The sequence below is a fragment of the Miscanthus floridulus genome, chromosome 7 (genome assembly GCF_019320115.1).
Source record: "Miscanthus floridulus cultivar M001 chromosome 7, ASM1932011v1, whole genome shotgun sequence".
Taxonomy (NCBI): domain Eukaryota; kingdom Viridiplantae; phylum Streptophyta; class Magnoliopsida; order Poales; family Poaceae; genus Miscanthus; species Miscanthus floridulus.
The window spans coordinates 102,544,757-102,567,674 of record NC_089586.1 but is presented as its reverse complement, the minus strand read 5'-3'; the positions used below and the strand labels follow the sequence as shown (position 1 = coordinate 102,567,674).

At 46.3% G+C, this 22,918-nt stretch overlaps 2 protein-coding genes and 1 long non-coding RNA gene across 3 annotated transcripts; 2 read left to right on the top strand and 1 right to left on the bottom strand.

Annotated features, from left to right (window-relative positions):
* Window positions 1-2,275: 2,275 nt before the first annotated feature.
* LOC136465972 (uncharacterized) lies at window positions 2,276-3,990 on the top strand. Its single transcript, XM_066464501.1, has 2 exons — window positions 2,276-2,341; window positions 2,929-3,990. Exons 1-2 carry the CDS (start codon window positions 2,276-2,278, stop codon window positions 3,988-3,990), a joined length of 1,128 nt encoding a protein of 375 aa, XP_066320598.1.
* A 3,612-nt stretch (window positions 3,991-7,602) lies between these two features.
* On the bottom strand, window positions 7,603-8,538 carry LOC136465971 (uncharacterized). Its single transcript, XM_066464500.1, has 2 exons — window positions 8,425-8,538; window positions 7,603-8,379 (listed from the first exon to the last, which is right to left on the bottom strand). Exons 1-2 carry the CDS (start codon window positions 8,536-8,538, stop codon window positions 7,603-7,605), a joined length of 891 nt encoding a protein of 296 aa, XP_066320597.1.
* Window positions 8,539-14,968: 6,430 nt separating this feature from the next.
* Window positions 14,969-16,644, top strand: LOC136464035 (uncharacterized). The gene is made up of 4 exons (XR_010761132.1): window positions 14,969-15,073; window positions 15,251-15,313; window positions 15,390-15,492; window positions 16,397-16,644. It is a non-coding gene; the product is annotated as an uncharacterized lncRNA (long non-coding RNA).
* The last annotated feature ends 6,274 nt before the right edge of the window (window positions 16,645-22,918 follow it).

The window sequence follows — 22,918 nt, the reverse complement described above, 5'->3', positions numbered from 1 at the left end:
AGCTCAAATGGCATATAAATAAAAAATATACACCATTATTCTCAATCTAGAAAATAAAAAAAAAATTCTCTATTTCTAGACCATGAAATGAGGCAATGAAAGGTGCATACTAGTTTTGATGAACTACTATAAGCTTCCTTCATCTTCATGCAAACTATCAAGTGAGTTCGAGTTCAAATGGTATATAAATAAAAAAAAATCCACCATCATTCCTAATCTAAAAAAATTATAAATTTCTCTATTTCTAGACCAAGAAATGAGCCATGCCAGTGATGAAACATGTGAGGATGAAGTTGGTAACCTTTAGAACCGAAGAATGGATGGAGGAATGAAGTCTTCACCAATCCCGCAAACATGAACTCCTTCTACGAGCAAGAACAGAGAGCAGGCAGAGAGCTTGAAATGGCTCGGGCTGAGAGAGGAAGAAGGAGAAAGTATATAGCCTGGGACATGCAGTCTCGGTTTGTTGTATAAACCCAGACTACAGGTACAATTCTAGTCCCGGTTAGAGCCACCATCCGGGATTAAAGGTTTAGTCATGGCTAGTAGCTCCAACCGGGACTGGAGGGTGACCTTTAGTTCCGATTTGAGCCACCAACCGGGACTAAAGGTCCCCTCCTGCAAAAGCTACGCCTCTAACAGTTGAGCAGGGGACTTTAGTCCCGGTTGGTAGCTCAAACCGAGACTAATCTTTTCTTTAGTCCCGGGCCCAAAAATGACCGGGACTAAAGCCTTGAACCGAAAGTCTGTTCTCTACTAGTGTTTGCTAGGCGATCCAGTTTCCACTGTAGACCTCTTGCCGTCTGTCATGGCGCTACCCCAAGGGTGATGGTGATCGGTTCTCCAAGTTGTCCATTCTAGTTGAGGTGTCTTAGTTGTTTCATTTTTCTTCAGCCACGTTGTTATAAGTTGGATAGTTGTTAGTTGAATCGATTTGACCAAGTTGCAAGTAGTGGTGTCAGTGGTGACAGTTGTATCAAAGTTGTGCAGGATGAGTGGGGCACTCTCCTCAATTGTATGATTTTTCTGGCCCAGTTTTTATTAAAAAACTAAGCTGGCACTTGTCTTTTTTCTTTTTTCGTCTAATAGAAATCGCGGCAAAGTTTTTATTGTCATTTCTTAAAAAAAACTTCTACTGTACAAAGACGGTTCACATGCTAGCAAATTCAATCCAACTTTTAGCTTGAGAGCTGCTGCTGAAACACGCACTTGAGACGTAGTCCGTTCACCAATAGCAGGGAGCACGAGAAACTGATCGAACTCCAGATCAGAGCTGACAAAACCGGGAGAAGAGGCACCGGAAGGAAAGAGAAGCTGCAGACCAGCTGAAAGTACAAAAATGAGGCAGCTAAAACTCTGGTTACTGATCCTAAACTGAAAAAGAAAGATGGATTCCCTGAACTGAACTGAACTGATGAAGCTACACAGGGGCATTGCTGAATGCCTGCTGCTCTTCGCATTGCTTGGTGCTTCTCTTCGTATTGCTGGGCCTCCTTTCAGTCCGTAAGTAGGCTCATCCCCAGATGAACCTGGCCATCGGGCCATTGACCTTGCCATTGGTAGCCCGGTCCATGACAAATAGGTGGACCGTAGTCGATGGGCGATGGCACTTTGCTCGTGCTGTGACAGATACGGTAAGTGGTGGTAGTAGTAGTAGTATACAGTATACGATAATAGTAGTAGTGTATACCTTGCATGAGTGTCATCCGGGCAGCGTTTTGTCATTGCCTTAGAGGCTAGAGCAACTTCGTGGGAGTGAATTTTAGTTTGAGGTTAAAAAAATTCCCTTATCTGTCTCCATAACCAAAGCACTGGGGCACCAGCCCAATTCTTACTTGGACGACGGAAAGCCACCGTGTAAGGATGGAAGCGGGGGTTCGGGGGTTTTCTCGGTCGGATGAGAAGGTCCTTCTTATTTGTAATGCTGTGGGGTAGTCTTAACCCCCGGTCGAGTTTTTTTTAACCTATTCGCCCTGTTCGTTTTAATTTATCAACTAGCTTATCAGTATTTTTCTCTCATGACAAAATAGTTTTAGCCTGCTTATCAGCTCTTATGTATAGTAGTGTACCCAACTGCCTACTCCGTCTTCGCAGTCTCGATCTTTCTTTCATATCCAGTGACGACAGCGCCTGGCACTTGTGAGTAGGCCTACTTGTGAGTGGTGACTCGACCACGACGTTCAGAGACGAAATCATTCCCCTTCTCTGAGCTGCTCTGTAACGCCCACAGACGACTACTGTAGGTACTCCGTACAGTAGAGGAGAACAAACTACGATGCGTTCTCTCAGTCTGTACAGCCTGCTCTGTACTACTACGAAGGATACTGTCACGACTGGGCCTGTATGCTGTGCGTTTGATCTTGAGCTACAGTAGCAAATTTCGTTTTGTAAACTCTGTTAAAAGACTCGCTGTGAAGGTGGATGGGCGGTCAGCGAACAACCAAACTAAAACCTAAACCTTAAGGAATTTCGCCAACCCAAAGCTGATTTTCCCAAATTTGATGGCTCACGTCCTAGGGTTTGGAAAGGAAACACAGAAAAATACTTTGATATGTTTCATGTTCCTGTTCACCATTGGGCCCCTTTTGCTACTCTGCATAAAGGCATCGATTCATTATGGTTGCAAACATATGAGGCGCAGCATAGAGTTGATAGTTGGGTAGAGTTATGCATTGCTGTAGAAACTAAGTTTGGCAAGGATCTCTATCAAAATTCTATGCAAGAGTTGTTGAATATCAAACAAACTGCTAATATACAAGAGTACTATGATCGCTTTACCTTAGCTATGCATAGAGTGTTGTTCCATAACAATGACCTAGATGACGTATTCTTTGTTAGCAAATTCTTGCAAGGCCTACAACCTGAGATTAGAGCTGCCCTTGTGTTACATAAACTGTTGATGTGGCGTTGTCTCTGGCATTATTGCAGGCTGACGTACTCGAAGCTCAACAAAAGACTTTCAGCCGTCGTTCACACAAAGATTTCAGCAAGTATTCTGGGAAGTATACACCTAATCCTCAGCCTGGTGTGCTCGGGGCAATTCCTCCAGAAGCAACCAAACCCAAGTGGGAAGATGAAATGGCAACTCTACGTGCTCAACGTCGCCCTCAAGGGCTCTGTATGAAATGTTGTGAAAAGTGGGGGCGGAACCATAAATGTCCAGACAAGATTTCCTTGCATGTGTTGGAGGAACTTCTGGAAATCATGCCTACTGAAGCTCCTGAATGTGATGATCCATCCTCCTCTGACAGTTCAAGTGATGAAGAAGTCTTTTCATTGTCGCATTGCGCAGCTGTTGGCATCCAGGGCACAAAAACCATCAGGCTTCATGTGATTCTCATTGATTCCAGGAGTTCTGGTACATTCATCAGTGATAGCACTGCTTCTCAGTTGAACTGCCCAGTCAGTACAGTAGCTCCAATTCAGGTTACTGTGGCCTATGGTGCCAAGATGCAGAGTAATCGGATGGTGTCTAATTTCACTTGGTGGTCTCAGGGCAATACCTTCTCAACTCATGCCAGAATACCGCCTCTATCCTACTATGATTTGGTGTTAGACATGGATTGGTTAGCAAAATACAGTCCCATGTGGATCCATTGGAAGAGAAGGCTTTTGAGATTCACACACGATGGCAAGAGAATCAGCCTCAAGGGTGTCAAAGATGAACTAAGCAGTTGTCCTAAGGTCAAGGTGCGCAAGCTAAAAGGGTTGATGAGGAAAGGAGGCATTGCTCAAATGATCCATTTCTGTCAAGCTGGGTCTACTACAGCTTCAGAAACTATTCCAGAGCCGATTCAAAGATTGGTAGACCAGCACAGTCATCTCTTTCAAGAGACAGATTCGTTGCCACCTACCAAAGAATTTGACCATCAAATACCTCTTCTCCCTGGGGTTAAACCTGTCAACGTCAAGCCTTATAGGTATTCCCCTGCACAGAAAGATGAGATTGAGCGCCAAATCAAAGAAATGTTGACAAATGGGAAAATTTGACCAAGTCAAAGCCTAGTTGCATCCCCGGTGTAAGAGTGTAGAGAATGGGAGAGAACACACCACACAGTTTCCATTACATTCAGGAGGGGTTAAATACATGAACCGGTGAATCACACACTACCAGCCGATCCTATAATTCAGGCATGGTGGGTGATGGAGCCGGTGCTCAGCCGTTACAACGAGAGGACTAAGTCCTGACCACTTAATCCTAACTAACACGCTAACAACCCCCCCCCCCCCCCCAGTCTGTGCATTAGAATGACGAATGTAGAGACTATTTCTGAACTCTTGGAACAAAGGCGTAGGCAATCCTTTAGTCATGATGTCTGCAATTTGATGTTGTGTGGGAATATGCAGAACTCTGAACTGACCAAGCTGCACTTTTTCTCTCACAAAGTGGATATCAAGCTCGACGTGTTTTGTCCGGCGATGATGTACTGGGTTCTCTGAAAGATATACTGCAGAAACATTATCACAGTAGATGATAGTGGCCTTGTCAACGACGACATGAAGCTCTTGGAGCAGAGTGCGCAACCAACAACACTCAGCTGCTGCATTTGCCACTCCTCTGTACTCGGCTTCTGCACTTGAGCGTGATACTATCGGTTGACGCTTGGATGACCATGAAATCAGTGACTCACCGAGGAAAACACAATAGCCTGAGGTGGACCTTCTAGTGTCAGGGCAGCCTCCCCAGTCGACGTCCGAGTAGGTTGTCAGGTCAGTCGATGACGACACCGAGATCCTGAGGCCAGTGTTGATGGTGCCACGGAGATACCGTAGAATCCGTTTGACAATGTTCTAGTGAGCTTCTCTTGGTGATTGCATGTACAGGCAGGCTTGATTGACAGCATATGCAATGTCTGGGCGTGTAAGTGTCAAGTATTGCAACGCACCAGTGATGCTTCGGTAGAACGTTGCATCCATCGCTGGGTCACCTTCGCTGGCCGATACTTTCTGCTTGGCATCAACTAGAGTGGTCGCATGCTTGCAATTCGCCATGCCTGCCCGCTCAAGAATGTCTTCGGTGTATTGAGCTTGCGTGAGAAAGAAGCCCTTGTCATCGCGTCGCACTTGAACTCCAAGAAAGAATCCCAGAGCACCAAGATCTTTGATCGCGAACTCCCGACTGAGTCCTTGAACCACCTGCTGCAGCAATGATGTCGATGATGCCGTCAAGATGATGTCATCGACATAAACGAGAAGATATGCCATGGCATCGCCTCGCTTGTAGACGAACAGGGAAGAGTCGGAGCCGGTCGGGGTGAAGCCGATGAAGCGTAGGTGAGCATCGAGGCGTTGGAACCAAGCCCGCGGTGCTTGTTTGAGGCCGTACAGCGACTTCACCAAGAGGCAGACATGATCAGGGTGGTGCTCGTTGACGAATCCGGCCGGCTGATGACAATAGACGCGTTCCGCCAGGTCACCGTGGAGGAACGCGTTTTTGACGTCAAGTTGGTGCACGGGCCAGCGTCGGGATGCAGCTAGATGAAGAACAGTCCGGATAGTCGACGGCTTGACGACGGGGGAGAAGGTCTGATGAAAATCAACCCCCGGTCGTTGAGAGAAGCCTGGACCACCCATCGTGCTTTGCGCCGTTCAAGAGAGCCATCAGGGTGGAGCTTGTTCTTGAAGATCCATTTGCCTGTGATGACATTGGCGTGAGTTGGTCGGGGAACGAGCGTCTAGGTGCCGTTGGCTTGAAGGGCGTCAAACTCCGTTTGCATGGCTGCCCGCCACTCCGGGTCATGGAGAGCAGCGCGAACAGACGTAGGTGGTGGTGTCAGTGACACAGCAGCAGCGACATTGACGTACTTTAGGTTAGGCAGGTGGATGCCATCCCGCGCACGCGTGACCATGTGGTGACGTGGCGGGTCATCGCGCGTTGGTGACGGGGCCGCCGCCGTGGGCGCGGTCAACGCAGGATCGATAGTTGTGGGCGTTGTTGGCGACAGAGTCATTGGCGACGTTGGCGTGCCTTGTGCTGAGGAAGCCAGGCCCGTTTGTTGAGGAACGGGCGGAGACGTAGCTGGGGACGAAGTCGTGCGTGATCGTGAGGCACAAGTGGCCACCGGATCCGCACGACGCGCCCGATGGGTACGCGGCCGCTGAACTGTACTCAGCGAGATGATCTCCTGAAGGCACGGCATGCGTTGAGCATCCACCGTAGGACCGGGATCAGAAAGCTGGGCAAACGGAAAGCATGATTCATCAAAATACACATGCCGTGAGACAATGACACGCTTGGTATCTAGATTGTAACACTTGTATCCCCGTTGATCCATAGGATACCCCAGAAAAATGCAGCGAGCAGATCTTGGCGCTAATTTGTGTTGGGCAATGTATGCAGTGTTCGGGTAACACAGACAACCAAAGACTCTCAGGTGTGCATAGTTAGGTGGAGCACCGAACAACAGCTCATAAGGGGTGGCGTGCTGACGAGGTCGGCATGGGCATCTATTGAGAAGATAGGTGGAAGTGGCAAGAGCATCGGGCCAAAAAGATGGGGGCAGTGACGCTTGGAACATGAGTGCACGAAGACCATCATTGAGTGTGCATAGCACGCGCTTAGCATGGCCGTTTTGCTGGGATGTGTACAGGCATGTCAAGTGCAGCACAATGCCGTGTTTGGCATAGAATGCCTAGGATGCAGAGTTGTCAAACTCCTTTCCATTGTCGGTTTGAAGACACTGAATTGGACGCTGAAATTGAGTGGCAACAAACGCATGAAAGGAGATGATTGTTGGCAGAACATCGGATTTGTGTCGCAAGGGGAAAGTCCACACATAATGTGGGAAATCATCAAGAAGAACAAGATAAAATTTATAACCAGAGTTGCTTATTATTGGCGAGGTCCATACATCACAATGCAGTAATTGAAAAGGGAAAGATGAAATACTACTAGACTCTTGAAACGGAAGCCTTACATGCTTGCCAAGGTGACAGGCGTGGCATGTATGGCGACTGGATTGCGAACAAGTAAAACCGATGGTGCGAGAAAGGTGAAGAAGAGCGTCCCGGCCTGGGTGACCAAGTCGAGCGTGCCACAGATTCGCATTAGTCGAAGACATGAGCGCCTGTGGGGATGAAGATGAAACAATGTCATGAGCAGGATGCAAGGGGTAGAGCTCGCCCGAAGAATCACATCGGAGGAGTGCCATCTTGGTGCAAAGGTCCTTAATGGAGAAACCCCATGGATCAAATTCAACAGACACAGAATTATCACGGGTTAGTGCTCGAACAGATATGAGATTCTTCACTAATTGTGGAGCAATGAGAACATTGTTCAAATGAAGAGGCGAGGAAGAAGTAAGAATAGATGTGCATCCAGTGGACGTTGAAGACAGAAGTCCACCGTTGCCGACAATAATTTGACGATGAACAGTGGAGGGCGAATGAGAGGAAAGGATACCGGGATGCGATGCCATGTGTGACGAGGCGCCAGTATCCATGAACCAGTTGCTGCCACTACCATTGGTGTTGTGGATGGTCATCCCGTTGAGCACGGAGTAGAGGCCAAGCGGGAGGGACGTAGTGTCGTGCTGTGGCGGCGGCGCGGCGAGAGTCGCCATGGCGGCAGGAGGTTGAACTCCAGGATGCGGTGCAAGAACACTAGGGCGCCAGATGTTGAGTGGCCACGCCTGGACGACGCCTTGCCAGGGGTTGTAGGAGGACGCCCACTGTGGCATCGGCGCAGAGTTGCCACTGGGCGCAGGTGGCGCGCGGACGGTTGTCCGACTTGCGCTTCTTGCGATGGTCGCCGCGATCACCACCGTTGGAGGCAGGGACCGCAGGTGTGGGCACGGGTGGGGAAGGAGCCGGTGCAGACTTGGTGGAGTTATCACACGCCGCAAGAAGGGCCATCTGTGCCTCCATCTGCAGGGAATGCTTGATGCGGTGTTCCTCCTGCAGAAGATAAGACTTGGTGTAGAGGAACGTCAGCGGCGGCTTCATGGTGGTGAGAACGGCGATCGCCTGACTGAACTTGTTGTTCAGTCCGTGAAGGGTGTTGATGACGAGAGCCGTGTCGGAGACCGTAGCACCGCAATCGTAGAGGGTGTCGGCGAGGCGCTTGAGGCGGCCGTAGTACTCACCAACCGTCATGTCGCCTTGGTAGAGGCTGTGGAACTCCTGTTGAGTGTACATGGCACATTGAAGACTGTTGTCGAGGAACTGGCTGGTGATGGCACTCCAGGCGATGTAGGCGGAGTTCTGTGGCCGATAGACGTTGCTCCAGATGTCCTTGGACACGGTGGAGTAGAGCCACTGGACAATGCAGGAATCCACCTGCAACCATTCTGAATCATCAATCATGGCGGCCGCGTCGACGGTGCCATCAACATGGCTAATGAGACCGAATTTTTGGAAGGTGAGGGTGAAGAAGGATCGCTATTGGCGAAAGTTGCCATCATCCATGTTGAGAGTGATAGGAACATGGTTATGAATATTGAGGAGGGTGAGGGTGGAGGCCTTGGGAGGGGTGGCTTCAGAAGCGCTGCCAAAGGGATTGGAGCCGTGAGAAGCACCGGAGCCGGTTGGGCTGGCCATGGCCAGGGAAGCAACGGAAGAAGAAGATCAAAGGAAGGCTGATACCATGTAAGAGTGTAGAGAATGGGAGAGAACACACCGCACAGTTTCCATTACATTTAGGAGGGGTTAAATACATGAACCGGTGAATCACACACTACCAGCCGATCCTATAATTCAGGCATGGTGGGTGATGGAGCCGGTGCTCAGCCGTTACAACGAGAGGACTAAGTCCTGACCACTCAATCCTAACTAACATGCTAACACCCGATGATCCTGGTCAAGAAGAAGGATGGTACTTGGCGTTTCTGTGTGGATTACAGACAGCTCAACAATATCACGGTAAAAAACAAATACCCTCTGCCGGTTGTAGATGAACTTCATGGAGCGGCCTGGTTCACTAAATTGGATGAACTTCATGGAGCAGCCTAGTTCACTAAATTGGATATGCGCTCTGGGTATCATCAAATTTGACTGGCACCAGAAGATGAAGCAATGACAGTGTTCAGAACTCATAGTGGGCACTGGGAATTTCAGGTCATGCCCTTTGGACTCACAAACGCACCAGCCACATTTCAATCTCTCATGAACACCATATTTCAGTCACTTCTCAGGAAATGTGTGCTTGTCTTTGTGGATGATATCCTAATATATAGCCCAACCTTGGAGGATCACTTATCTCACCTATAACAAGTATTTTCCATCCTGGATCAACACAAGTTACTGTTGAAGAAATCTAAGTGTTCTATTGCTCAACAGCAATTGGAATACCTTGGTCATATTATCAGTGTGTATGGGGTGGCTACTGATCCTAAGAAAATTGAAGCTGTTGCCAACTGGCCGACACCAACAAATACCAAGCAGTTGCGTGGTTTCCTGGGGCTTTTGGGATATTACCGGAAGTTTATAAAGAACTATGGTCTTCTCAGCCGTCCTTTGACTGATCTGTTAAAGAAGGATACATTATTTCACTGGACACCTCAACTGCAACTTTGCTTTGACAATCTCAATCAATCGCTGATCTTAGCCCCGTATTGGTCCTTCCTGATTTTAACAAGTCATTTATAGTGGAGACCAATGCGTCAGCTAGTGGCATAGGGGTTGTGCTCTCTCAAGACAACCACCCGATCGCATATATCAGCAAAGCACTGGGACCCAAGGCTCAAGCTCTTTCAACATACGAGAAGGAGTGCTTAGCGCTCATTCTGGCTGTCACTAAGTGGAAGCCATACCTCCAACATAAGGAGTTCACAATATCAACAGATCAAAAAAGCCTCGTTCATCTTGGCGAGAAGAAATTACATGAACGACTGCAACAAAAGGCCTTCATCAAACTCCTAGGTCTTCAGTACAAAATCTCTTACAAGAAAGGCAATGAAAACAAGGCTGCTGACGCCTTGTCCCGACAGACCGAGCCTCTCACTGTGGCTGCAATTTCTAGCAGTACTCCCAGGTGGTTGGAAATCATATTGGAGGGGTATAATCAAGACGATCAAACTAAGCAATTGCTCACTGAACTCAGTCTGACGGGTTGTAATGACAAGGGTTTCACTTTAACTGATGGAATTATAAAGTTCAAAGGCCGGATTTAGATGGGTAGTCATACCGAGGCTCATAAAGCAGTTTTGCTGGCCCTGCATTCCAGTGGGCTAGGTGGCCACAGTGGTATCACGGCAACTTATCACAAAGTCCGGGCACTTTTTGCATGGCCAAACATGAAACAGTATGTGAAGGACTACATCAACGCTTGTGAGGTATGTGCCCAAGCCAAACCTGAACATTGTCGCTTACCTAGCTTACTCCAACCCCTTCTTGTTCCAACACATGCTTGGCACACAATTAGCCTTGATTTCATTGAAGGGTTGCCCAAATCCAAAACCTTTGATACCATTCTAGTTGTTATTGATAAGCTCACAAAGTATGCTCATTTTATCTGTTTGGCCCATTCCTATACTGCTCTGTCTGTTGCTCAAGCCTTCATTAACCACATTTATAAACTGCATGGCCTACCTTCCATCATTATCTCAGATATAGATAGGGTATTCACTAGCGCTTTATGGCAAGAGCTTTTCAAACTCACCGACACCACTCTTAATATGAGCTTTGCCTATCGTCCTCAAATTGATGGCCAAACCGAGCGCTTGAATCAGTGCCTTAAGACATACTTGTGCTGCATCGTACACTCTTGTCCTAACAAATGGGCTCAATGGATTCCATTAGCCGAATTCTAGTATAATATCACTTATCACTCTGCTCATGGTCTTACCCCCTTCGAAGCACTATATGGTAACCCTCCCAAGCATTTTGGTCTCACTCCTGATGATGCTTGCTCCGTACCAGATCTAGATGACTGGATGAAATCTCGCAATACTATGCTTCAGCACATTAAGCATAATTTGAGTCGGGCTCAACAACGGATGAAAAGTCAGGCAGATAAAAATCGCCAGGAAAGAACATTTGCTGTCGGTGATTGGGTCTATGTCAAACTGCAACCACATATTCAACAGTCTGTCAATCGCCGATCCAACCATAAGCTCAGCTTCAAGTACTTTGGGCCATATTTGATTCTTCAAACTATTGGCAAGGTGGCTTATAAGCTTCAGCTCCCAGCTTCGAGTCAGATACATCCAGTCCTTCATGTTTCCCAATTGAAGAAAGCTTTGCCTCCTAATGCTACACTATCTGTTGATGATGATCTTCAATTGTTGCATATGCTGGACACACTGCCTCCAACTCAGGTATTGGCTCAACGTTTAAATTTGATTGGTTACCGTGTGGTTCCTTCAGTTTTGGTGCAGAGGGAGTCTTGCCCCACTCATTGGGCGGTCTGGGAGCCTGCTGCTACGGTATCTGATCTGATAGGCATCCGTCTGCAACCTCGACAGCACCGTGAGGACATGGTGCACCTTAAGGGGGAGGGAATGTCACGACTGGGCCTGTATGCTGTGCGTCTGATTTTGAGCTACACTAGCTAGAATCGGCCCATAAGTTTACCGCAGGGATGTATCCTCTGGGCCTTAGCCCATTTCGTTTGTAAACTCTGTTAAAAGACTCGTTGTGAGGGTGGATGGGCGGTCAGCGAACAAACAAACTAAAACCTAAACCTTCTTCTCCCGTGTTCCTCTTCTTCAGAGATGGCGCCGCCGAGCTCCTTGCCGCGCGTGTTCGCCGGTAGTTATCTGGTTACCCGCTGGTCTCGTGACAGATACGATGCATCCAAGCAGCAGTGCAGCACCGAAGCACGCACATGCATCGCTTTGTCGTCTCATACGAGACTCCGCGCCTCCTCAAGCCTCATGACGCTATCTATAGATAGCCAGATACTGTAATCGCAGATGCATTGGCACACACGCGTACTCCACTCACAGGAATTTCAATTTCGCCTGAATCAGTTCAATTTCAAAAGAGAAACATAGGAACAAAAAGAAAATCACGCGTTCCAAACTAACCCTAAATTAGTTATCATTCTTATTTATCAACGCATCTTTTTTTTTCTAATACACCCCTATCAAATTAAATTTTCCCTTCTTGTTTCTTGTATACTATGGCCCCGTTCGGCCGGAGAAATTTTGGCAGATTTGGGCTGAAGTTGCTAGGCCTATACAGCAGCAAGTGGCGCTCTTCTCACTCTCCCTCTCCCATTAGCTCGCGCGCTCCTAGGGTTTGTTGGGGCATTTACATATTTACTATTATTATGGATGACATCTTACATTGTATCATTGACATATGAGTCACTGACATAATACTTTTTATACCACTCACATCATAATGATGATAAATATGTAAATAATCCGGGTTTGCTCGCTCGCATCCGGTGCTCGCGCCTTTGCCGCCATCCGCCCTCTGTCCATCTCCCGTCACCACCCTCCGCCATCCGTGAGCTCCGCCCTCCACCCCGCGCGTCTCGTCGATGTCGTTCCGTCCAGGCTGCACCGGTAGACGCCTTGCCCCCGTCCTCACTCCACGCCGTCGTTGCCTGCAATGGCGGTCCCCCTTTAGATCCGACTAGCACCGAGCTCGTCGAGGCCAGTGGAGGCTGTTCGGCATGACTGAAAAATAAGCCAAAATACTGTTCTGGCTGATTGTTGGGAGGGAAAAATACTGTTGCCTGAAAACACTGTTTACATGAACAGTGTCACTGTGAGTGCGCTGGCCAGCCCAGCCCCAGCCGGCCAGCCAGCCGAATGCGCTCACTGGCCTGTTGCCACATCCGCCCCGTGGTCGCCGCCGTCGAAGCCGCCGGATCCGGTCCCCTTTGTTCGCCTGCCCGTGTACTTCACCGCCGAATACGGTACGTAAACGAGTTTTTCGTCCCTTTTTGTTTGAGACGATGGACATGGCATCATCTCTCATAATCTCATTTATTATGAGACGAATGGAGTAGCTGAGTGCTGAGTAGTACTCTGCTCTCTCCGTCGCTAAATATCTATCGTTTTCATTTTTCGATAAACAACTTTAGTTAAATATATATTAAAATTTATTAATATTTATGGTAAATAATTAGTATCATTGGAAAAATCTTTGAATCTAATTTTTTTTTAATAAATTTATTTAAAGATACAAATATTGCATATATTTTCTATAAATCAAGTTAAACTTGCGGCTAGTACATTGACAACGACAGTTATTTAGGGGTCTGAGTGAGGACAGAGTAGTAGCTCAGTAGCTGAGCTGAGAGCCTGAGAGCGGTGTGCGAGCGCGGTCAGGTACTCAGATTCGTCAGAGCAGACTTGACGAGTCTGCTTATTTCCGCTGAGAGCATTGGTGTCCAATTCAAGACGGAATCCTTCCAAGTTCTGCTGCTGCACTCCTTCCCCTTCCCAAGCCTGATCAGAGATGCTTCCTGCTTTTGCTATGCTTTGCCGATTCCAGCGTCGCTAACCCGTCGCTGTCCCAGTTTTGACGTACAGTAGGTTTCTGTTTATAGTTGTACTCACCAGAAGAGCAAACACGCGTGTCGCTTGCCGTATCCAGTGTTCCGATATATAGCTGCTAGCAGAGTTATTACAGAACTCGGAACGTGCATATGAATGTGCATATATCCAGTGTTCTCCTGGAGTAGGCTGTAGCATGAGCGTGGTAGTAATTGGGAGGTAAAATACACATGCAAATGCATCAATGCATGCATGGTTCCAAGTCTGTTTCCTTTCATCCGCCAAAAAGAACGAAAATGCTTCGATATATGGAATGTCCTTTGCGGGGGCACTCAGTGTTGGTCGTCCCGTCATAAGCATACGAGAATAACACTTATTTTGAAACCGAGAAAGTATTCTCTTTCATATAATATCAAAACCTTCTCTTCTCTCATTGGACACAAGAAAATATTCTTCTTTAATTGCTAGGCAAGCGAGAGAAATTGGCATCTTTCATCTAACGTCAAAACCTACTCCTCTCTCACCTAATACAAGAAAATATTCTTTGTTAATTGCTAGGCACCCGAGAGAAATTGGCATCGATTGCTGCAATGTATGAAGTGATGTCTGAAGCAAAAAAAAAAAAAAAGAAAAAAAAAAGGTATGGGCATTCTGACAAGCCAAATAATTTTTAACTCTCACCAAATATATATATAAAACTAATATTTACAATACCAGATAAGCAACATCAGTTCGTTCACGTTATATATTTTGATAGCGAACCTATCCCGAGATACAAATGTTGAAAACTATTTTTTATAAATATAGTCAAAATTAAGATTGTTATTAGTTGACTCCTCGTGAGCACGATCTTACTATGCACGATGGCCTGCCGTGATATGCCTGGTTGACATAAGCAATTCCGCGGGTGAGTGGGGGCCTGATTTCATAAATAGATTTTTCATCAGCTACATTCAACATGGTATAGACGGCCATAAGAACATCCAACGGTTGGAAGGGATAACCGCGAGAATATCCGATGGTAGGAGGGATCGGTCTGATACGGTACCTGGCCATAACTGAGACGCTGGATGTGCGACCTAGATACAACCTTATGCATCGGACCGAGCATGCTAGTATCGTGTTTTTTAGACTATGCCTAGGGTCGCTAATAAATGGACCCGATCCATTTGGTCTAGCAAGTGCGTGTCCCTGTGGACCTACGGGCGTAGTGCGTGCCTGCGTGGTGCCTGGCGTCCCAAGTCCCAACGGCGAGAGGGAGACGGCAAAAGCGTGACAACGTACTGAAGCGATTCACTGATACAGTGCTCCTGCGCGTCCGGCTCCGGCCCCGCAGCCTTCACGGCTTCCCTTCGTGCAGAGGCCGCCAAGCCTGTATTTTTTTATTTTTTTTGCCCTTTTTTTAAAAAAGTTTTTCACTCTGGATTTATGTTTTTAAAATCTAGACCCTTAGCTCGGCGCTATCGTCAGTGATGTCGAGCTTACACGTCTCGACGTCAAAAGTTTGACATCTAAATCAGAGGGCTACGTCGGCATCAAAGTTTTTCTCGCTGGCCCTTTTTTTTTTTTTGTGATGGACTGATGGTGCTGTGTTTCTTTGCAGAGAAACAAGAAGTGAATAACGAGAAGAATCGAAGGCTGATTGAGACCCCGAATCTCTTCTTCTCTACATCGAGAACATGGTGATTCATTTTTTTTTTCATGTGTTGTACCATGATACTGTCTACTGTCTACAAATAAAGGTTACATATTGGAAATTGGTCAAGAAATTCTATTGCTACTTGAATTATCAACCTGCCAAGAAATAAAGATTGTTCTGTTTTTTTTCTTTTATTGAATCTTCTGTTGTCTTTCTACAGGCTGTAAGGATGGCTGGTTGGCTCCCAGATCCAAGTGAAGAGAGGTTTCCGAAAACATGCCAGGTTGGATTTGGTCTTGTTCTTGGTTCAGATGGCAAGCAGTTCCGAACCTGCAGTACTAAGGTTGTTTTATTGGTAGATCTATTTGATGAGGCTAAATCTCGAAGCAAATCAGAACTACTACAATCGCTCACTGAAAATGTTAAATTGGACTATTTTGGAACCTTGTCTTTATCCTTCAGGTGAATATGATCATTATTTTTGTTCAGGCAAAATTGTATTAGTTGCTCTGATTTGTGTTAGTGCTTCTGTTAGTAAATTAGCACATGTGAAATAAGGCAGGATAGTGTTTGTGTTAGTGTTGTCAGTGGTTATCTTGTTTAACCATGCATCTCACTAGCTTGGTGGTTGTTGACATGATCATGTGCCGTAGGACTGCCTGTATTTGATCTGCACCTTGTGTTTGGTTTTAGCTGTTGTTCTTATTTGCTTCCTTTTACTGTCAGCACTTGACATAATTAGATAGGCCTACTACCACCAGTGGAACTATAACAGAGATATTTTTTATTAAATAGATCGATCGGCAGTTTTCTCTGTTCAGTCTCCAACAGTACCTCATGATTTCTCTGTTTTGTTTTTCAGTATGTCAGTCTAGCCGCACCTGTCTCTTTTCATTTCCAGACCAATGGTAACCTGGTAACATGTTAATGAGTTTGAAAGTGCTATCAGATTTTTTTTCTTTCATCATTTTGCTTCCCCAATGAATTGAGAAATGCCTAATCTTTACATCACTAGCTAATATGTCTGTAATCTTGGCGATTAGAAGAGAGGCGCATTGGGTTGTAACTACGATATATTTATGTCTTCTTTCGGAAAGATGGGAATTTTCAGGATTGGGGTTTCTAAAGATGAGTAAGAAAATGCCACTGTTACCTCTAGATGTGTTAGTCTAGAGAAACTGCAGTGCAGTGCTGAAATAAGCTTATTTTGCTTTCCATTTTACCTCCCCACCATGTTACAATCAACTTGTATAACTGCTTGTAATGTGTTGCCTTAATACAAACAAATATTCCACTTCTCATGGAACACTTTTAGCTTTGATACTTCACTTGCTTTGCAATATTCTTAAGCTGACTGCCATTTCAGGACTCAGGTGTTGAGCAAATGGGAATTGTATCACACGTCCTCAATGAAGGCCTATAGCATGAAGCAGGCAAGACAAAGCGCGGTTGTAAGAAAGTTATGGTGCTTTATATGACCACTACGATGTGCTTTATAAGAAAAATAACAGGGATTAAGTTAAACTAGCAAATAGGACTATGTACTACTAACTTGTTCAAATCAGAGAAAGAAGTGTTATTTTACTCAAAGTGGCTATATGTAATATCACAATGCAGTAGCTTTTTTATATTTTCCTTTTTATATATGATCATACATTTATATAATTCTGTGTTTGATTGCCAAGAACATTTGTTGAGTAAACTGTCCAGAGAAGAAATTCTAGATTGCAGCATTATAAACTGCTGATTTGCGCTGGGTTTAGTGTGGCCGTGGTAGATGCGTACCTCCACATCCATATCAGGTTCCGGGACAGAAGGGTCGAAGTGTGCCGGGTGATCCATTGGTGGAGAAAACCCATGAGGGATAGGATCAACTAACACCCGACGATCAAGTGTTTCTACGGGAGTGCAATTTAAACCCGTGAACAGCAAATAGTGGTGTATGGTTTATCCTTTTCTTTTCAATTAAATTTCTTAGACCAATTCTTTGTGCTCTAGGTAATTTAAATTGCCTAGAGTGCTTATTCTTTGTAACTGATGTCCTTCCTGATGTAAAGGTGCCAGCGGGTTGGTGGTAGGCTTAGATCATACAAGCAGGTTGGTGGAGCGTCACACCTTATATCAATGACCCAAGAGAAGCAGTGAAGGAGAAAATTAACAGCAGTACCAAACCAGCTCCTTTCATGAATTTGTTTCTTCATTTATACGTTTATCAGTGAATGCATACATCAATGACACATTTGTTATTTTACAGTAACTGAAAAAATAGCCAACGCAAACAACACCTCACGCACACGCAGCTCTCACTTCTCCCAAACCGCTCATTGAACACATTCGTAACTAATCTTTCCTTTGCAAACTACAAATCCTCGAATACCACAAGCCCTTCTTCCAAGATCGCACAGCACATCGCATCGCCACAAGCCCACAGCAGGCGTATACCACCCCAGGCACCCAGCACGTATCCGACGGCCTCGAAACTACAATGGCCAACGCTAATCACTGCTTCCTTTCACTGTGCGTTCTCCTCGTCCTCAGCGCCACGACAGCGACGGCCGCGGCAGCGGCACCGCACCGGCGGCTCCAGACGTTGCCTAGGTTGGACGACGACGATCCCAGGGGACCACCGATTGTGCCGCCGACGGCGGCGTCCTGCTGGAAATCCACCCTGGCGTCGGAGAGCTGCGTGGAAATCCACCCTGGCGTCGGAGAGCTGCGTGGAAATCCACCCTGGCATCGCATTCATATATGCGGTCTTGTTTGGAAAAAGTCTACTTAACCCTCACCTTTTATACTTAGTCTACTTCACCCCTAACTATAAAACCGTCTGTTTTACTCCCTGAACTTTCTAAAACCGTCTATTTTACCCCTGGGCGGCTTTTGACAGCGGTGTTGCTACAGTAACAGCAGGTTTGCTACAGCAACGGCAGGTTGGCTACAGTGCCGGTGGTTTTGATTTTTTTAATTTTCGGTGAATTTTTGAAAAATTATAATAAATCATAGAAAAATCATAAAATAAAAAATCTAATTTTGTTGGACTCCACATTAGTAGATCTACACAATGAATATATAATACGGTATGCTTTAGTACAAATTTTTTTTCGTAGCTTTAGATTAATTGAAAAATCCAATTTTGTCTGTAATTAATTAGAATTTATCTATAACTAAGTTATACATAGTCCAATGAGTACGAAATTTTTACTATAATTCAAGCATACAATAATTAGCGTACCATAAAAATTTCACCACAATTGGACCATAAAAGCTGCAGCTATGAATTATTCCAATTAATTACGGACAAAATTCGATTTCCAATTAATCTAAGGCTACAGTAAAAAAATTTTGTACTTAAGCATACCGTTTCATAGTTTGGGGGGTAAAGTAGACCGCCCAGGGGGTAAAATAGACGGTTTTAGAAAGTTCAGGTAAAACAGATGGTTTCATAGTTTGGGAGTGAGGGTTAAGTAGACTTTTTCCGTCTTGTTTTGTTTTCACGTGGTGTCCTGCTACGTTGGTCTTTACTTGAAATGGTTCAGACTTTCAGCCATGTTCGTAATTTTCGGAATCCTTCTTCCAGTAAGTCTCAAAATCTCTAGGCATAGAAGGCTGAAGAGGCATAGATGGCACTCGGCAGTTGCTCGCGACTTAGAGCTGCCGCCGGCCAGGTCACGAGCTAAACGGCCGAAGTGTGTCGGGGTCTCGGGGGAGGGGAGGGGATTCCACTCCATCCATCCCACCCACGGGCCACGGTCCAGGGCTCCAAGCGCGGTCTTGGAACGGCAGACGACGCCCCACAAACCCGGGCTCAACAAACGAATTCGTTTGCTCACGAACCAGTCAGCCACAACCAGAGAGCCAGGGCACTCGGCTATCTGTAACGCTGCCCGCCTACCGCTGCCGCATCCACATCCATCTGATCTGATCTGCTACACCGCACCGCACGCCTGTGCTTGCGCCCACCAAGATGGGGGTCATGGCCATCATCATTCATCACCACGAATCTATTGTGGCCCGGTGGACGTCGATTTGCGCTGCTCCTGCTCGTGCGCAACCTTTTGACCACAGACGCTGTAGACTGCGGTGCAGGGAGAGGCCCTTCCGGCAGTGACATTTCTTACCACAAGTGGAAGTGAGTGGTTTTGTCATCCACCGAGGGAGGCACGCTGGCATAGGCATTGCATCTTGCCATGCCATCCTCCTTGACCTTGCGCGGATAGATGCGGCAGCACACAACACAGCCATCCGTCCTGCTACAGCACAGCCATCCTCCTTGACCTTGCGCGGATAGATGCGGCATGAGCACGGTGGCGTTTCCTGTCGGCTTTCCACAGGCCGACTGGTCCCACGTCAAGAACCGCCGCACCGAGCTCGTGCCCCGTCCGACACGTAGAAAATGACCTTAGACCTCGGCGCCAATTGCTTTGGCGTCGAGACTTGTAAGGTCGACGTCAATTGTCACGGCGTTGAGATCAAGATCTATTTTTTTTCAAGAATACTGGTTTGTGAAAATCTTTAAAAAAAAAGGACCAAAAAACAAAACAAAAAAAAATCGGCCGCCAAGCCGACCTTGTGAGCAGAGCGCGCGGGACACTGAGCTCGTGCTGTGCTCCACCACGGCACCACCTCCACTCCACTGCTCCCCCCTGGTCGCTCGATCCATCACACGGAGGAAGCCCATTAATGGCCAGGCTACATCCATCGGATCAGTCCATCACATCCTAGCCTAGCTCACCAATGAGTACTAGCTCTCTTGAATCGTTGTACGACTGCGTGCTAGTATTGCATGGCTCTCTTTTCTAGCAGAAAAATACACCCTGTATTGTATCTATAGACAAAATCGCAATTCATCTAAAATGATGCTCGCCCAATTTGCTGGTCTTATAAGTCGTATTTTTCAGCCAACGAATAATATTTTTCTCATAACAAATTAATCAACTTTCAGCCATAACTTATCAGCCAAGTGAACAGGGCAGCTGTCATGAGTATGTCTGTCGCATTATCATATGGCTAAGCTAGAATTGGAAGAACGATCAGACTCCACTAGTCACTATGGCATGCGACCTGTGTGAGCAACTTTACAAAAACAAACAGGTCGAGTCACGCATGCATGTATGGAACCTGCCCAGTACCTACACAGTACTACTCTACACACTGCATTTGCTTGACTAGCGAAAACTACAGAGGTTGGTGACAGGTTGCTAGGCGTTAGCTCTACCAGGCCAGCCCGTACGTGCACTCCAGCGCAAGAATTCTCCGGTCCGGCTCTCCACGGGGATTTCCACCGACCAGTCGACCACCGGGATGCAGAAATTGCACTGGACAGGACACGCAGAAGCCGTAGCAATGCACCACGGTCCGAGCACTCGCTAGACGGTAGACACGGCCGAGCAAAAGTAACCGTTGATCGGAGTACTCGTTCAATCCTGCCACAGACCATGACCTGTCCACGTTACTTTCGAGCACGGCTGCAGGGACCATCGTCGAGAAACAAAACTGCCAGAATTTTGCTGAATTCTACTATCTTTGTCCATGGAAACATGCAAACCTATATCTTAAGTTTGACTCATCTAACTGAAAATATTATGGATGTTTATGGCTTCAAACAGTTATATTCTAGCCAACCTACTGATAATTATTTAATATGATAAATATCGATATAATTTTATATGTTAACTTAAATTTGAAGTCTTGTTTAAATTATAAGAATTATATCCTTTCTAGATATGGGGTTTCTTCGTCCAGAAAAGAATATGATCCGAGCATAGTACAGAGTAAAACCATTTTGAGCTTGGTCAATAAAATTATCCATATTAATAATCTACATCTATATCTAATAATATAATAATATAATATTAAAGAGCAATATTTCAAAAAGAAAAATATGGTCCGTCGCACTCTCTCTTTTGTGTCCCTTCACTCTCCGGAGCATGAGTCCTAGCTGGTTTCACTAAGAGTAATAGATGTAATGGATTAGAGGTTAGGGTCCTAATTACTTTATGAGTTTTGCTATTTTTCTGTCGCCTGTTTTTGTTGCCTTGAATCTGTCAGATTTTAGGCCGTTGGATGTGTTTCAAGATTCGTGTTGAGGTTCGGACGTGTGCTCCCATGGTGGGTTGTAGAACCAACGCATTCCAAACCCGAAAAACCCGTTTGAAATCCGCGCACATCCTTCCTTGATTCCACCGATTGTTCTACTTCCTTTCCCCAATCCCCTCCGCATCTCTTCTCCTTCGCCGCGGAAGCACGGGCGGCGCATGTGGCGCGACGGCCGCTCTCCTCTCGCCGCCGTCTCGTCGCCGCTTCGCTTGCGCCGCGCCAGGAGGTGGGTGCAGCGAAGCCTTCGGCGTCGCGCACGCGCTCCCCCGTGTGCCGCGACGGGCGGTGGTTGGAGCGGATTCTCGGGTCGTCGCTTCCCCTGTGCCACGGTGGGCTGTGGGTGTGGTTGTGCCGCGCGGCGGGCTGAGCTGCGTCGAGTTGTCTCTGTGGGTGGGGGGGAGTGCTGTTGTTCTTCCGTAAGTGTTGCCTCTGTGCGTGCTGCCTTTGCTTGGGCGCCGATGTCGTTGCCAGGACCCCGGAAGGGAAGGGGATTAGGGGTTAGGGGGTGGGCGTGGGGGTGTGGTGTGGGGGGCGGGAGGTGGCGAAGGCTGAGGCGAGTCGAAGTTGACAATGTCCTGCGCTGCCCAGGAACCCAGCCATATGTTTGGCCTGCTGCCACCTCGTGCTCTTCCCGCACCTGATGTGGCGCGACGTGGTGTCGGTCCATGCAGGGGACGTGCCATTGCTTTTGTTTAACAATTGATTAATTGATGATAGGTTACTAGTTCCAGTGCAATTAGGGGTGGTAGGGTTTAGCGCATCGCTTCTTAAATTCGATATTGGTCATTTGATGACAGACTGCTAACTACAGTGATTTTTATTTAGACTGGAATCTTGAGCTTATTGCTTGTAGCGAAGCTATTACTTCAGATTTAGGCGGTTCATTCTGCTTGAGAGTTGTGTGCTTGTAAGTGAGGTTGGAATGGGGAATATCCTACAGCTTGGAGCTATGGCAATCACTGCTAATAAGGGCTTTAGCCAACCCATTTCTAGTTGGATGATGATTGTTTGATGATAGGTTACTGGTTCCGGTGCTTTCTTCTGTCCGGGCTTGAAATGCTTCTTCTATTACTACAGATTAACAGGTGATGTTACTTGCATAGTAGTGTGTTTGTAGTGAAGCTGGAATGGGGAATCTCTTGCAACTTGGAGCTTTGACAATCAGCCGGACACTGCTACTAGAGCTTTAGCCCCTGATTTCTAATTGGATGGTCAATTGTTCACTATTAGATGGTGGGTTAGTTTCGAGTCCTTTATTTTGTTCTGACTTCTAATGCTTCAGCGACTACAAGGGATTCAAGGGGTTAACATTACTTAGTAGTAGTCTGTACGTGTAGAGAAGCTAGAATGGAAAATGTTCTGCAGCTTCGAGCTGTTGATTTGCTGGTAATAGGGGTCTGTCCTACTCATTTCCATTTTGATGTCGATTATTAGATGATATGTGCTTAGTGAATCTAGTCATATCTTGGTCCGTTGGTTTGGTTTTTAGTTTCATTTTTACTGTGGTTAGTGTTGAGCTGAATCATGCAAGAAATGAAAGACTGACGCGACAGAATAGGGTGCTGTGTAACACCTTAAAATTTGCATCATTTTGAAATAGGTGAATTTGATTTAATTATGCATTTTGTGAGCATGTAAACGTAGAAAAATAATAACGTTGTTAAAATTGAAATCAAATATAAGCTCTACATACATGTTTGTGCATTCATGCTGATGCATATTTATTTTGTGATGCTTTGGTTTGATTGAAATTTGCAAAAGAATTTGAATTTGGATTTGAAAATGTGCTTAA

Bases quoted from the DNA above. Each gene is read 5' to 3' on its own strand.
- LOC136465972 (XM_066464501.1), top strand. From the start codon at position 2,276: ATGCGTTCTCTCAGTCTGTACAGCCTGCTCTGTACTACTACGAAGGAT. The intron at 2,342-2,928 runs GTATGCTGTGCG...GCATTATTGCAG, and splicing joins ATACTGTCACGACTGGGCCT to GCTGACGTACTCGAAGCTCA.
- LOC136465971 (XM_066464500.1), bottom strand. From the start codon at position 8,538: ATGGCCAGCCCAACCGGCTCCGGTGCTTCTCACGGCTCCAATCCCTTT. The intron at 8,380-8,424 runs GTTCCTATCACT...TTTCGCCAATAG, and splicing joins TCCTCAATATTCATAACCAT to CGATCCTTCTTCACCCTCAC.